Source organism: Typopeltis vanoorti, chromosome 15, assembly GCF_054136105.1.
Source record: "Typopeltis vanoorti isolate ZY-2024b chromosome 15, IOZ_Tvanoo_1.0, whole genome shotgun sequence".
Classification (NCBI taxonomy): domain Eukaryota; kingdom Metazoa; phylum Arthropoda; class Arachnida; order Uropygi; family Thelyphonidae; genus Typopeltis; species Typopeltis vanoorti.
This window is the reverse complement of record NC_143563.1, coordinates 43,874,374-43,890,307: the sequence shown is the minus strand read 5'-3', so window position 1 is coordinate 43,890,307 and position 15,934 is coordinate 43,874,374. Positions and strand designations below refer to the sequence as shown.

The window sequence follows — 15,934 nt, the reverse complement described above, 5'->3', positions numbered from 1 at the left end:
AAGCTCTCATCACTCCTGTCTCAGTATCTCCCATAATGCAAAGCACATCTCCTTGCAGATATGTATAATGTTATGCATTAAGGGAAAGGCCATTACCCAGACTGGTTTCGACCTTCATCAATGGGAGCAACAGGAGTGATGAGAGCTTGGTCCACCTTTGCTATGAGTTGTCTCAGTCTTGAAGTATCTTCAGGCGCAAAATGCTGGATAAAGGATAATTGGATAAAGGACTAAACTAAATTTATTATATTCTAACCAAGTGGAAAATAAACTTTCAACATCTTTCTCTGAATCCAGAGTAATTTAATAATAAGGTGGTACACCTTTTGGCAACTCGTATAGGTAAAGATGACCTCTCCATTGCTTCTGCCTTGCCATAGGTGCCAAAGGTTTGGACATGCCCAAAAACTTTGCAAGGCAAATTACAGGTGTTTAAAATGTGGCGAGGGCCACCAGACCATTATGTGTACAAAACCAAGATCCACTCCAGCTAAATGTGCCAATTGTGGAGGACCTCACCCCGCAAATTACAAGGGATGCATTACACACCCAAATAACCGAGGGTTACAAAAAACTACCCTTCCAACACAATTCAGCGATGCTCAAGACAGCCGTGCTAGTCACACCCCAGTCCAAACTATCTCTAGCCCGACAACTCAAGAAAGGAAACAAATGCCTAAAACTTATGCAGAGGCAGCATGAACAAAGGCTACTCCATCTCATGACCATATAGGCTCAAATCTAACATCAGTATACTAACTGCCTCACTAGCTACCATGTTACAAGAATTCAGTATGACGAATCCTTCGCCGTCCTCCACAAAAAGATTCCTACAAGGTACCCACTCAATTCTGACAGCCCTCAACAATGAATAGAAGAAAATTCCATCCCAACTCTCTCATGATCACTGCATGGAATGCCAACGGACTCAAAAACAAAATTCTAGAACTACAAGAATTCTCTCACAGGCATAATCCTGACATAATACTGATAAATAAAACACATCTCAGACCAGCTAATATTCCCAAATTACGGAACTATACTATGTACAAAACAGATAGACTCACCAGCAGCAGAGGAGGAACAGCTATATACATTAAAAACTACCTAAGCCACAATGTTCTGACCAATCCCCAAACCAAGAACCTAGAGATAACAGGCATTGAAGTTAATACCAACAATGCTGGCAATATCAAAATCTATGCTGTATATAATCCACCCAGCATTCCATTGATGGTATCTGACTTGGACTCCATTCTTGGCTTCACAGACTCCATCATCATGGCTGGTGACTTTAATGCCAAACATACAGCCTGGCATAACTCCACAATAGACGACAAAGGTCGAACTCTAAATCATTACTCAATGCAACATTCTATTGTTGTAACTGGACCCACAGAGCCAACCCATCACAGCTCAACTGGAAGTTCAGATGTACTTGACATAGTTTTCCTCAAAAACATCAGATACCAATATCAGCTAGAAACAATAAATGAACTTGATCAGATCACAACCCTATTATGCTTCACTTTGGTACACAAGAACAATTCTTCCCTCCCCACTCTTTCATATCTTGGGACAAACTCTCCAGAATCCTACCTGATCACATTGGCCCAGTCCCTACTATTCACACTAAAGAGGAGATAGAAATGGCTGCAAACAACTTTACCAGTCAAATCAAAAATGCAATAAAGTCAATTACCCAAACTACAGTCTTTCACCCTAGTGGATGGATCCCTGAGGAAATTATGGATTTAATTAGACTGAAAAACAAAACCAGAAAGAGGTATCATAACACAAGAGCCCCTCAAGATAAAGCAAATTTAAACAAATTAAACAGACAAGTCCATGAAGCCCTCCAAAAACATCGAAACCAAGAATGGGAATCTAAGCTAACGAAATTAAACCCTGAAGACAACTCCACATGGAAGTTTCTGAGAACCTTCCGCACCAAAAGACAACTTTTACCTCAAACCTCGAAAGGAATAGCTCACACTGATAAAGAAAAGGCAGAGGCTCTGGCCGACAGCTTGGAAAGTCAATGCAACCCCTCATATGAAAATTTGAACATCAATCTCATCTACAAGATTCACCACCGAGTTAGGCAGGCCATAACACAACAAAAAGATGACCTACAACCTCTCGCACCTACTTCTCCAATAGAAGTTATAAACATTATAACCCACCTGAACAACAATAAAGCTCCAGGCTCAGATGCAATTACAAACAAAATAATTAAACTACTCCCCAGAAAAGCCATTGTACATCTAGTCAACATAATTAATGCCATCCTCAGACTCCAGTATTTCCCTTTAACATGGAAAATAGCAGATGTCGCACCAATCAAAAAGATGGGAAAAAAATGCTCAACTCCCTGAAAGCTACAGACCTATCAGTCTTCTGTCTAACTTTGGAAAGAGCGTAGAAAAAGTAGTCCTTACTAGGCTTCAATCACAAATGGACCAACTACATATAATCCCAAATGAGCAATTTGGATTCAGAAAAAAACCACTCCAGCGTTCAGCAGATCCACAGGCTGATCGAATACATCTCTGAAGGCTTCAACCGGAACCTTCATACAGCTGCAGTCTTTTTAGATGCTACAAATGCTTTTGATAAGGTGTGGCATCAGGGTCTTCTCTACAAGCTCACCACATTCAATATTCCTACTAATCTAGTTAAAATAATTCACTCTTAACTCAGAGACAGATACATGCAAGTCAAAATAAATGAAACTGTATCAACCAGATGCAACGTTCTGGTGGGAGTGCCGCAGGGCTCACTCTCGGGCCCCTTGCTCTTTTCTATCTATATTGCTGATAGCCCTCAAAACCCAAGCTCAACAATCACTGCATTATATGCTGATGATACTGCATTATTAGCAAGATCTCTCAGCCCCAAACTAGCTATTAAGAGACTCCAAAGCATTCACATTCACACGCTGGAAAGATGGTTTATGGAGAATTCAAACCAATCCACAGAAGAGCTCAGCCACACTGTTCACTAGAAAAAAGCCTCAAATCAAGGAAGATATAAATTTACTAGGTGTTAAAATCCCATGACAGAATACAGTCAAATATCTTGGAGTAATTCTGGATAAAAAACTACAATTCATCAACCATATAGAACACATAAGTTCAAAGACATCCAAAGCAATAGCGCAGCTCTACCCCATGATCAACAGAAAAAGTAAATTCGATACTCAGAACAAACTGCTCATATACAAGATGGTAATACGCCCAGTCATAACTTACGCATCTCCTGCGTGGAGTCATACTTCGAAAACAAATATTCAAAAGCTGCAGAGAATACAAAACAAATGTCTGAGAATGAGTTTGGATGCTCTGTGGTTTATCAGAAACTCCCAAATTCACAGAGATGTCAGCATTCCCTACATCACATCTCTCCTTCATGACCTAGCTGAAAAGTTCTTCATTAAGACAATTAATCATCCGAACCCACTGATCAAGCAAGCTTCAAACTATAATGAAGCAGATTTCTGCAAATACAAGAGACCCAAATCAATTTTATGCTCAGCTGAACACAGTTAATCTCACTGCCCTTTCAGGGCGAGCTTAAAGCTCAATAATTCTCCACCCAAAGAACTTACCTTTTCAGATGGAGGAGAATATGAAAAACATTTATGCCTTCACCCATCAAAACAGTATCGTTCTGTGTTCTGCCTTGGTATCTCCACTTCTCACTTCTGGGCCTGGCTCCCACTGATGAGACCTCGATAAAGGTCGAAACCAGTCTGGGTTGTGGCTCTTCCCTTAATGCATAGCATTATACATATCCACAAGGAGATGTGCTTTGCATTATGGGAGATACTGAAACAGGAGTGATGAGAGCTTCGTCCACCTTTGCTAAGAGTTGCCTCAGTCTTGAAGTATCTTCAGGTGCAAAATTTGTTTACGAACACTTGGATAAAGGATTAAACTAAAATTTATTTCTTATCTTTTCTTTTTTTTTTTTCTTTCTTTTTTTTCATTTGCCTTCAGAATCTGTATCAGTGAACTAAGAAAATCAACTCCTAGTACACCATATACTTCATAGTGATGACCTCTATAATCTTTCATCAGCAAAATATCATAAAAATCTTAACCAGCCAGGACACCAAAAAGGCTTCAGTGGTATTAGTATTCTTCCAAGGTTCAAAATCTAACACATAGCTATAACTCTTTTTATATCTTCCTATTCCACTGTCAATTATCTCCTATCTTGAAAATTAGCCCATTACTCTTCCTCTCTGAAAAAGGATTTACTTTTTTTTTCCTGACCTCTATGGAGTCACAAGACTCCATAGAGGTCAACACAAAGTCTATCATACCACTCAAACACATCCACTATCTGCACATTCACCACCCTCTCAGGCAATGTATTCCATGCTCCTATCAATTCTCCATGCAAAAAACTTACTTCTTATCCTTTTACTCACCACTCTCTTTTTGCAGCTTCCCCTTTATCCTTCTCCTTGTTTTACCATATTTCCTCATAATTCTCCTTATCTCCCCAATCTTCTCATAATTTGTTACTATATTATCTCCTTATCTCTCTCTCTCCAATCTTCTCATAATTTGCTACCATGAGTCAATAAATATAATGTTACCATTATATTTACTGACTTATGGTTTTCAGATAAATCTGTACTATCTATCCAAAATAATGGAAAAATTCATAAATGGCTAAGTTGTACACTATCCAGGAGCCTTCTGTGTATGCAAAAATCTCTCACTATGAATTCTACAACCCCCCCCCCCACACACACACCTAAAAAAAGTGAATGGTGGAATGGATAGCCAGAGATGATTGTGAGTGCTTGGTGTCAGTTAACAAGTTAAGGAGCAGTTTGATAGGTACGATGTGAATTAAGAATGAGTGTGAATCTGCAGTGATGAATCGTCACACTCCATGGAAATAACATGTAATAATAATAATAATAATAAATAAATAAATACTGCACTTCCAATCCCCTATTGCTTAGATATTTAACAAAGAACCACTGGAGAAGAGGAGAGCCAAAACTTAATCTTTAAACCCAAGTCCAGGCTGAATGTTTAACAACAGTGCTGGGGTGCCACAATCACTTCTCTAAAATTTTTACCCAACTGTTTTAAAATAAAATCACATGGTATATTTCATGCCTATAGAATAAATGTCACTGAAGAGCCCACAGAGAGATAATTAAATGATAAATAAGATTTTCATAAATTCACAATATGCCAGAGTTACTGGAATGTGTCATCACAAGCAAACATACCATAACTGAATTCATTGCATATCTACAATAACATCAGTTTATTCATTTATTTTTCTCTTCATAATTATATGTTATAAAAAAAAATTGTAATGTCCACTATCTTTCTGATGGATTGAATAATAAATGATGCCAAGTCAAATGGCTGGGAGTGCCTTATGACTAAAACTTTTTTGAAACCACTTTTGCCTTCAATCAGCAGGAGTATAGTCTTACATGAGACAAATGAAAGTCATCTCCCACCTAAAGGCAATCACAAACATCTGGATGAGAGCAGGATTCGAACCCAGAGACTGCTGGTTGGCTAAACTGGCCATCATCTTACTAGATTACATATACTCACATTAAATTTTAAACCTCCATTTCCTTATCAATCTTTCCAATCTTTTTTAAGATCATCCTATAAAAAAAGTGAGTCATCCAAACAACTAACCCAAGTTTACATCATCAGCAAAGAAAGAAATCTTAATATTTGAGCCTAAATTTTTTATGATTATACAATAATATTTCAATTGTTTGATCACTTTGGGAAATTAATCTGTTGTCATATGCAGGAATCAGATGACATACAAATCCTTCAGGAATTTGTAAATGAGAGTTTGGTTATTATTTGAAAGACAACTGAGAAATCACTGTATTAAACCACAAAGTCCCTTATATCACATATGAATTATACAGCCACTTTTACAGGCCATCTCCTCTTCTGTGTACAATCCACATCCAGTGCTTTATGATGTTCTTTGCAGAATACTTTCATAAATGGAGACTAACACCAAACCTCAATAAGACCGAGGTTAGCTCTTTTCACTTAAACACCAAATTGACAAATAGGAAACTTCAGCTTTAACAACACAATACTGCAGCACCAATATTTCCCTAAATATTTGGGTGTTACCTTGGATAGAACACTATCTTTCCAAAGACATCTGGAGAATCTCTCTTTAAAGATCAAAACCCGTAATAATATCATACCAAAACTGTGTGATTCTACATGGGGCTCTTCTGCTATTACACTGCGATACTCCACATTGGCCTAGCTAAACAGTCCTCATATCAAGAAAATCGACACGCAAATAAATGCAGCGATGAGGACAATAACAGGTTGTGTCAAATCCACTCCCCTCTACTGGCTTCCAACTTTGAGCAATATTGCACCACTGAATCTGTGCAGACAAGATGCTCTAGTAAAAGAGTACAAAAAAATAAACAGCAATCCCCTGTTGCCAACACATGAAGACCTCTCATATATAAATCGCCTTAAATCCCGATGGCCTCCACTAATACTAGCTGAAGAACTAGTAAATAGCAATTTCAATGTTAATTCAAAATGGCTAGAAACTTGGAAAGAAAAATCGCCACAGACTTAAACAAGTATATCCTTCCCAACAAAAATCTGAAGGGAATTGAGTTTCCACGTCATCAATGGAAAAGCCTAAATAGGATACGCACAGGACATGGTATCTGCGCAGACAGCTTACACAAGTGGGGAAGATCACCTACACCCCAATGTGACTGTGGGGCCATAAACCAAACCATCTGCCACATTGTGGAGGACTGCAGCATAAGAGCCTACCCTGATGACCTGAGAGAATTTTTTTGAGGCAGATCCTTCAGCTCTTGATTGGCTATCTGAACTAGACTTAAAATTTTAGTGACTTTTTTTTTTTTACCTGATATTTGCATATGTGCATTACTTGTCTCATTTTTATTGTCTGCACAAATATGTATTTATATATTCTGATGTCATGTATCTTTGTCATACCATATACTAAATAAATAAATAATATGATGTTCTATAATTATTATATCAAATGGGGACTCTTAATTTTGATGCCGAATTATGATGGATACTGCAACATTGGAATAAGAGGAAATGAGACTCCAAATGCAGCTGCTAGGTCAGTTCGTACCTTCTCTCTCTCTCTCTCTCTCTCTATATATATATATATATATATATATATATATATATAGTTTATCAGTTCCCTAAACAGACAATTAAAAGCAAAGTTAATTAATCAATGATGGTCATCATGGTGGGTAGCACTGGCAAATAAATTGCATGAGAGGAAATTGTACTTGTTAGACATAAGTCAATCATATCTAACACATTTTATCTATTGAGGACTGATGACCTACCTATGTGTGAACAATGCAACACTTGTCTTACAATATGCCATGTTCTGGTGGAATGCCAGAACTTCACTCAAGAGAGTAAATGCAGTTTTTACAAATCTGACTGAGCCATATACACTTAGGCAAATCATCAGACTTAGACAAACTGCATGAGGTTTTTAACTGTTTACAAACACATCTCACCATAAATGCAATTTATATGTAGACTAGGGGGCTCCGCCCCCTGATGCCTACAGCGCCCAATCCCCCCATGTTCCGGACTGGTAGGCCGGTTCTCCTTGAATTCTGATGACTCAAATTTTGAAGAATCGACACTCAGGGTAGCCCCTGAGTTTCAAATAACTTGACAAAAAAGTTACACAAAACCGTTACAGCCTACATCTGTTTCAAGCTGATGTCACATCCGTTTCCAATTTCAGCTTATCATTTTATAGTATAGAGTAGATATGGCATGGCTCAATTTTTTTTTGTATTTTTGTATATAACATATTACTCACTTATCTAGCTATTTATTTTGTATTACCACATGCACTCCTATAATCTTTGTAATGGCACAGTATGAGCCAATAAACCACAAACTAACCAACCTCAATGCCAAACCCAGGAGCAGCAATCTGCTCTAAGATGACTTAGAAGACTTCCTCATCCAACTCACCACTTCCTGTTGTCTATTTGTTAATCAATTTCATACCTTTCACTTGGTGATCACTTATATCTATTTGTTAATAGATAAGAACTTGTTCATTTTAATTAAACAAATTCTTATGTGGAACTCTTATCAAATGTTTTATTTCAACTCATATAAAATTACAATAAACAGTACCTTGATCTTTCTGTCATAAACTCTTCAATAAAAGGTAAGCAGGTTTGTCTAGGATATACTGTTCTTAATTCCACTTCATGTGATGAGCCACCTTTATGAATTGAAGCCACTGCAAACTTGTAATCAGAAATTCCCATTTTCAGTCTCAGTAATTCTCTGAACATGATAAAAACTGAACTCATTAACCCTGACATTACCAAAGGAAACACATTATCCTTTTCTCCAACCTTATCATTTTTTTTCCCACATGAAATCCCCCCCCCCCTCAAGAAAGCTTGTAAACCTATTACACTTTAGTGTAGCAAGTACAATAAGGGTTAAATAATCTTGAAACCCTGCTCTACAGACCCAAACATGGAACATTTTCAAACTATTTCAGATTTCCAAGCAGGGGAGTGATCTCACATTGTGCAATAAAATCTATCTACCACTTGTTGTTAGCGTATGGAAGTATTCAAGATACCAATATTGACCTTTGGATCCGAGCTGTGGTATTGGTCAGAAGTTACTATTGCCTAGCCAGGGGCCAGTGCAGGCTACCATCATTCTTTGAAGTGTTCTATACCTCTACATCTGTGTGTTTGTGGGGCCAGTTTGCCTGGTCTGAGGGAAGAAAAAAACCTGTTTCTGGGAGAAAACACCTGATCAGTATGCCTTATGCCATATTCATAAACATCCACATGCATAGTAATTGGAATCAACACTCAACTTCTACTCTCTAAACCACAGCCTTATGGTTTAGAGAGTAGAAGAATAATCCATTTGTATACATCAAATGGATTATTTAATTATCTTCAATTAAATAATCCATTTAATTAATTTACTTGGGCATATTTTTTTTCTTTCTAACTGATTAGAGCTGACATATACACTCACAAAATACTCATTCAATTCTTTCACAACTTCAGTCGTATTCTCCAAAATTATTCTGTAAGAGCTGGTTTATGGTATCTTTGTTTCAGTGAAATTGAATGGTGAACAGCACTCATTATATGAGGTTAATGGAATCAACTACTGGTTAGATATTATCATCATCATCAGACCTCTGTGGAGTTAAGTAACTCATTGCAGGAGGTCCCATTTTCCTACGCAGAGCCTATCATACCTCAACTAAAATACATTCACTGTCTCTGCACTCACCACACTTTCGGGTAATGCATTCTGATCACCCACCACTCTCCATGCAAAAAATCTACTCATTACACCTCATATCTACAAGGCTCTTCAATTTGCATTATCCCAATCTGTCCTCATATTCCACATTCCAGAAACCTGAAACTGACTTGGTCAATTAATCTTCTCTGACCCTTCTCCAACAACTCACTATCTTTTTAAAAACCTGGTGACCAAATCTCTGCAAGTAATCCATTACGTGGTCTGATCAAAGCCTTGCACAATGGAACCATAACATCCTTACTTCTAAATGTCTCCAACATTTCAGGGTGCTATCCACCATCATCTCTAGATCTTTCATCTCCTCCACCTCTTCTAGGATTACTCCATCAATCTTATCCTCTGCATCCCAAATTTTAAAACCTTAAACTTTGCTATACTGAACTGATATCCTGCACACTTGCCTATTCAAGTCCTCTCATAAGGCTAAAACATCTGCTCTACTTCTCATAGCTCTCTCTCCAACTTTGCATCACCTGCAATATCACCATTTAAACCCTTCCAATGTCATTTACATACAAATTAAACAATAATGGCCCCAATAGACCCCTGAGGCAAAGCACTAGTGACTTTTCTCTTCTGGGATATCGCTCCACCATAGTGGTTGTCTGATAGGTATCAGCAAGCAATCTCCAGCCCATCATCAAACCTCTAAACTCTAACATCTGTTATAATTTAATTATCAGCTTGTCACGTGAAAATGTATCAAAAGCCTTCACAAAATCTATATATACCACTGTGTATGCATCACTCTCATCCAATGCATTTGTCACCCTGTTATAATAAGTAAGCAGACTGCTAAAACATGATCTTCCTTTAGCATATCATGTTGTCCATTCTACTGCTGTCAACCCAGTTCTGAATCCTGGTCCTCACTTGCTTCTCTAACACCTTGACCACAACCTCAGACAAGAAAATTGACCTATAGTTTTTAGTCTTATAACTCCATTTAGGAAGCAGAACACTTTTGTCCTCTTTTCACTCCTTTGGAATTTGGGTCAATGTAAGACTCGTGTTAAAATGGTAAGTAGTTGTAAACTCTTTGGAACATTTCCTCAAGACGTGGTGATTATACCATCAAGTCCTATGGCCTTATTGACATCAGATTTACTCAATTCCTCAATACCTCCTGCTCACTAACCATCAGTGGTCCTTCTTCCTTCCTGCTGCTCTCAAGTGCATTATGTTATCATAAAGTATTTCATTCACAAGAATGAAATATTTTAATGAATTATTCATTTAATACACTGGTGTCCAAAAGCTAAGTATGAACTATATTTTTAACTGTGCATGAAAATATTTTCATGAGTACAACCAAATGTGGACATAAATTTATTGTCAGCATACTAATAAATTATATTGTTTTCATAAAAAATATGTTTTCATGCTTCGTAGTAGAGCAAGGACAACCTCTTAGCAAACATCTGGAACATATTCCATTGGTTTGAAATGATGCCCAGAGCCTGGATACATCACAGTGTGAGATTCCAAACTCCAATATCAATAATTCTGTAGCCTTCTTCAGTCTTTCCAATAATTCTTTCCTGCATGATGCCTTTGAGACATTACAATATGTCCAAGTTTGCAACTTTATTCCTTCATGAAAAGAGCTTCCTTCAAACAAAATTTGCTTAGCACAGTCTTTTATCCCGTTGAGTGCTACCATGTGGCCCCATTGCATGTGATTCAAAATTTTGAACATGTGCACGATTTCTACTCAAAATTGTCATTTATACAAATTGCCACAAGCTGATTCATCTGAATTTGCCTTCTTAATCTTAAGAAATAGTCTTAGTCCTTAGGTTTTGGACACCAGTGTATATATCTTTCTCAGTAGTTAACATTCTACCATTATCACTGATCAACAATATTCTTCCATAATCATTCTTCCTTCTACTGGCCACATATCAAAAAAACTCCCTAAGGTTTAATTTAGCTTTATTTGTTAACTGCTGCTCATACTGCACCACTACTACTCTTACCAGGTGAGTCACCTTCTTTGCTTGCTCTTTGTACTCCTTATATAACTGATTATCTCCACTCATCTTGTGCTGCCTCCACAACAATGCCGTTTTCTTCCAGATTGCACACTTTACCTCTTCAGTCATCCATTTTACACCTACCTTATTTAATTGCCTGACGATTGGAATAAACTCAACTACTGCCTCTGACACAGGAACCAAGCAACGTCAATTCCTTCGCATTGTAAAATCTCGTATAGAAGTATTTTTTCTATGTCGATTTTACATGGGCAAATACATTACATATTATACTTGTAAGTAAAAGAACATATAACTCACTGTACTGAGATAAATGTTGAAACTAATTGTGAAAATATGTGAATAAGAACCAAAAGATTTGTAACAAAAATTAAGCTCAGACAGGATTAGGCTAAGAGACCTAAGGCTAGCAACAGTCGAGAAGGTCACCGGATTATGAGTTTCCTCGCCAAAACCCAGCGATAGTGTGGGTGACGGAGAAGACCCTCCAGTAAATCTGGGGGACTTTAAAGAAGGGCCAGGGTCGGGAGAATGATATAAAAGACAGAGATTCAGTGGCTAGGTGGTTCTCATTTCGAAGTTTGTTCATGTGCCAAGCCATTCTGAGGACAGGGAGAGTCGTGTTCCCCCCGAGCAGCAGTTCCGACGGAGATGGGAAGTTCACTAGTAGCAGAGACAGCCTTTTCAAGATATCCCACCATGAGATTCCCCGATGATCTCCGTGTGTGCTGATTTATCACAGCCGTGTCCTAGTGCCCGATCAAAAGTTAGCTGGGAAGAAGTGGAACGTGCCCATAAACCTTTAGGATCTAGGACTGTGTAATGAACTAGAAAGATTGTAAGTAGAATGTTTCATGTAATGTCCTAATTTGTGAAGTTCAAACGATAAACATTGGTTCTGTTATCCAGTAGAATAGAAGATGTTAGAAAGAATCGGAAAGTCGTATTTTAGTTTGAATGTGAATAGTAGAATACAAAGATCTAAAGATTTGCTTATGTTATGTAATGCTAAGAGTTGATGTGGTTTAAGTTTTGCCCTTTTTTGTTTGCCCTTTATTGTTTGCAACTTGAGAGAACAATAGGTGTGTTAAGTATCATCCAAGTATCTAAAAAGTTATGTGGAATTATGATTTTTGTCTTAAAGCTTAGACAAAATGCTTAATTGATTTTGTGAAGAATTAGACATGTGACAAGTATTGTCTCCAGTGTACTCTTGTTGTCTTGGTTCTTCGAACCAGACACGTGATATGTGCTGTTTGAATTTTATATGTAATTTGTCTTAGTAAGAATAAACATGTTTGTTTGTTAATAGCTTACCTGATCTTGTTTAACCAATGCACTTCTCTTAAAAATACTGAACCTGTGTGACCTAAGAAAAGTAATAGCCATGATTGACTGATTAATTAAATAGGAGTTGCTTGGGATAGAGTTAATTTTGTGCTTAGCTGAATATTTCTATTGTATGTAAGGGAAAGAAAAACAATTTTTTTACGTGATCCTTAATGGCGTAGTCGATTAAAAAAAATAAATTTTTAAGGATCAATACAAGTGAAATAAGCCAAAGTTGATTAAGAACCTGGCTCCAGCCAGAGGGTTTCCTAAGTCTACAATTCAAGCACGTGCTAGAGCATACTTACAGCCTTGAGAGGGGCGGGAGTAAAACAAAGTTAAGGACTAAAGGATTAAGATTAATTGCGAGTTTTATCCATGATTTAGAAATTGATCACGGATATAGACAGTTTGAACTAGCTCAAGCAACCATGATATAAAATAAATAAGAAGAATATTACAGTGCTGCAGTAGACATCGTTAAATAATAATAAATATAATAATAAACAAATAAATAAATAAGTAAAATATAAAAAATTTTTACACCATCCACTTCTTCATTCCACGATAGAGCAATCAGAAAATTCCTGTTTTTGACATCCAGTTATTACGCATCTCCAGTTAGACTTCTCAGTTTATTGTAATATATTCGTTCACAGCTTAGTTCTGCTAATTCTTTGAGTTACCTACAGTTATGCTTGGCCTAGAGTCCTTAAAAAAAAAAAAATTCTCCTGTTGACCTTTCTTTATTGATGTTATCTTTTTAATTTCAAGTAGCTCACAATGTAATCTTTATTATTTCTGTCTGCAGAGAATTAGTGTTAGTGTACTTTAGTACTCTAGGGAATTTGAGGATGAGCATTGCTGTCAGGGTAATGTGTGCAGGTCTCAAAATTTCCAAGTTTTGGTAAACACATATGATCCTGTCATGAGTTGCCTTGTTGTTGCACATGAAAGATACTACCCCCCCCCAAGTCCCTGCAGTTGTGCTTCACTTCATTTTACTCCTTTAAGGCTTTTAAAATGACCCTGCTATTGATGAAAAAAAAAGTTCTTGGGGTGTCACAAGTAGTATAATATATGTTATACTTACAATTAACTCTTAAGTGGTAGGCTAGGGTTGGTAAAACTCTCATTCAGTTTTGTATATATCATGCTGTGAAATATCCAATGAAAATGTTATATACTCTATGGGAAAGTTGAATGTGTTTATAGTCAGTTGTGGTTATTATATGTATTATTGGCTTGCTTGGCTGAGTGGTTACTGTCTGTTCTCTAACATGTGAGATATGGGTTCAAATCCTATCCATTGGAATGGATGTTTTGAAAGCAGATGAATTTTATCAAGTGGTGCCAGACCTTGCTTATTTGCTACCTTTCTTACTGCCAGCTGAAGTGGCTTGAGAAAGAACAATGTTTAGTCTAGAGAGCAGTTTCCAGATTATCTAATTCTTAATCCACAGAAACACAAATGTACTAGTCCTTTTATGGATAGGATTCCCATTATATATATAAATTCTGCAATTAAAAAAAAAAAAGTTTAAAAAATCATTGGGGGTCATGAAACTTTCACTCTTCTTAGTTCAATTTAGTTTCTTTTTTCACAAACAAAATACATGCAAATTAATAATTAGGACTTATTCAAGTAGTAAAGATTAACTTTGGTTTTTTTTTAGTTTTTCACCCTTGAACTGGGTGAAAAACTAAAAAAAGTGATCCTAATATGTCTGGTACCAGCTCTAATAATGCTAAATGCAGTAATGGTTTTTGTACAGATTTAGAAAGAAAAAAAAAAGCATTCGCATGGTATCCAAGAAAAGTGAAGAGTTGCATAAATGAAAGAATAAAATAAAAATGGGCTACGCCATTTAAAACATAAGTTCATAAAATGTCCCCCCCCCCATCTTATCATTAAAAAAACCAAGGTGATTATCTGGGCAATTGTGGAAACAAACAAATAACTTTTGACATTTCACTTCTTCACTCTTATCAATTATACGCTGAATTTTAAGAAGTAGCACACCCAAGTTCGGATCATGTGCACCCGTAGACAGACCGAAAGCATTGCGAAGTATATCCCATGACTACGAAATAAAAACCGTTTCCCAAAGGAAGTAGTACTTATAATATATTAATAGGTGTGTTGCTTTGTAAACCTCTCTCCAATGATTTAACAAATAGATTTCCTTACATGTGTAAAAACAAGTGCCCTCCCTCTATTGCGAAAAATAAAAATTACTACACCGCGTTTAATACATATACACAAAGAAATTAAAAAATATATTTCCTAAATTGGTATAACGAAATAATTATAACATAAACAACATATAAAGGGGAATGATTCCAAGTAACTATAGCCCAGTGGCGTAGCTAGAGGGGGGGGCAGAGGGAACGGTCCTCCCTGGGCGGCACTTTGAACCTTTTTGAACTTTTACAGTTAATTATAAAATACAGTCTCGAGAACCCAGTTCCAAATATTGTAACACTGCTGCGAATTTTCCTTACGATTGCTGAAAGTGTTGTTAGTTGTGAGAGGTGTTTTTATAAATAAAATTGATTAAGAATTACCTACATTACTATGAAATAGACTTCGCCAATGTCATCGAGAATTTTGCTAACAGAAAAGCAAGAAATATAACATTTTAGAATGTTGAAATTAAAGTTTTACTTCAAAAATAAACACAGCATTTTAATTTATTTCCCTATACGTCGTTTTGACTTTTTGTAGTTGTGTATTGAGAGGGGCGGCAAACTCCGGGATCGCCCCCTGCGGCAAAAGCTCTAGCTACACCACTGCTATAGCCGTTTATTCTTCCATGTGTTATATGTGGACCTTCGACGAAATAGACACAGCACATTCTGATAACGATGCACTTCAATATGGTATTTCTTAATGATAATTAAAATGAAAAAAAAAATTAAATGTAGTATAATAACATAAAAATAATCTTTATTACATACTTGCAACTAAGTAACGTCTCTGAATCCATGAGAAAAAATCAGCAAGATAATCTTTATCAAGATCATCTACCAACTTTATAAAACGATCGCTGGCTTCTTCAAAATTCATTGCGACTTATTATCAATACCAGAAAATTTAAGGGAAAAAATTTAAGATTTTACACTTCAAAATACAGCACACACGTGTTTCCAACACGACGCCCCGTGTTTCTCTGGAAACGATTTTTTGACATTCTAATCGCTGTAATGCACTTTGGA

At 36.7% G+C, this 15,934-nt stretch overlaps 1 protein-coding gene across 2 annotated transcripts in view; it reads right to left on the bottom strand.

Moving 5' to 3' along the window:
• Window positions 1-15,928, bottom strand: part of LOC150098716 (uncharacterized) — an 80,704-nt gene extending 64,776 nt beyond the window's left edge. Inside the window, exon 1 of one of the 2 annotated variants that reach the window (XM_090405114.1) lies at window positions 15,677-15,928. In XM_090405114.1, the coding sequence (XP_090261240.1) occupies window positions 15,677-15,785 (109 nt within the window). In that variant the 5' untranslated portion in view covers window positions 15,786-15,928. Of the gene's footprint in view, window positions 1-13,259; window positions 13,350-15,676 lie in introns of those variants that run through there. The other variant, XM_090405115.1, reaches the window with a different exon arrangement.
• Between the last annotated feature and the right edge of the window lie 6 nt (window positions 15,929-15,934).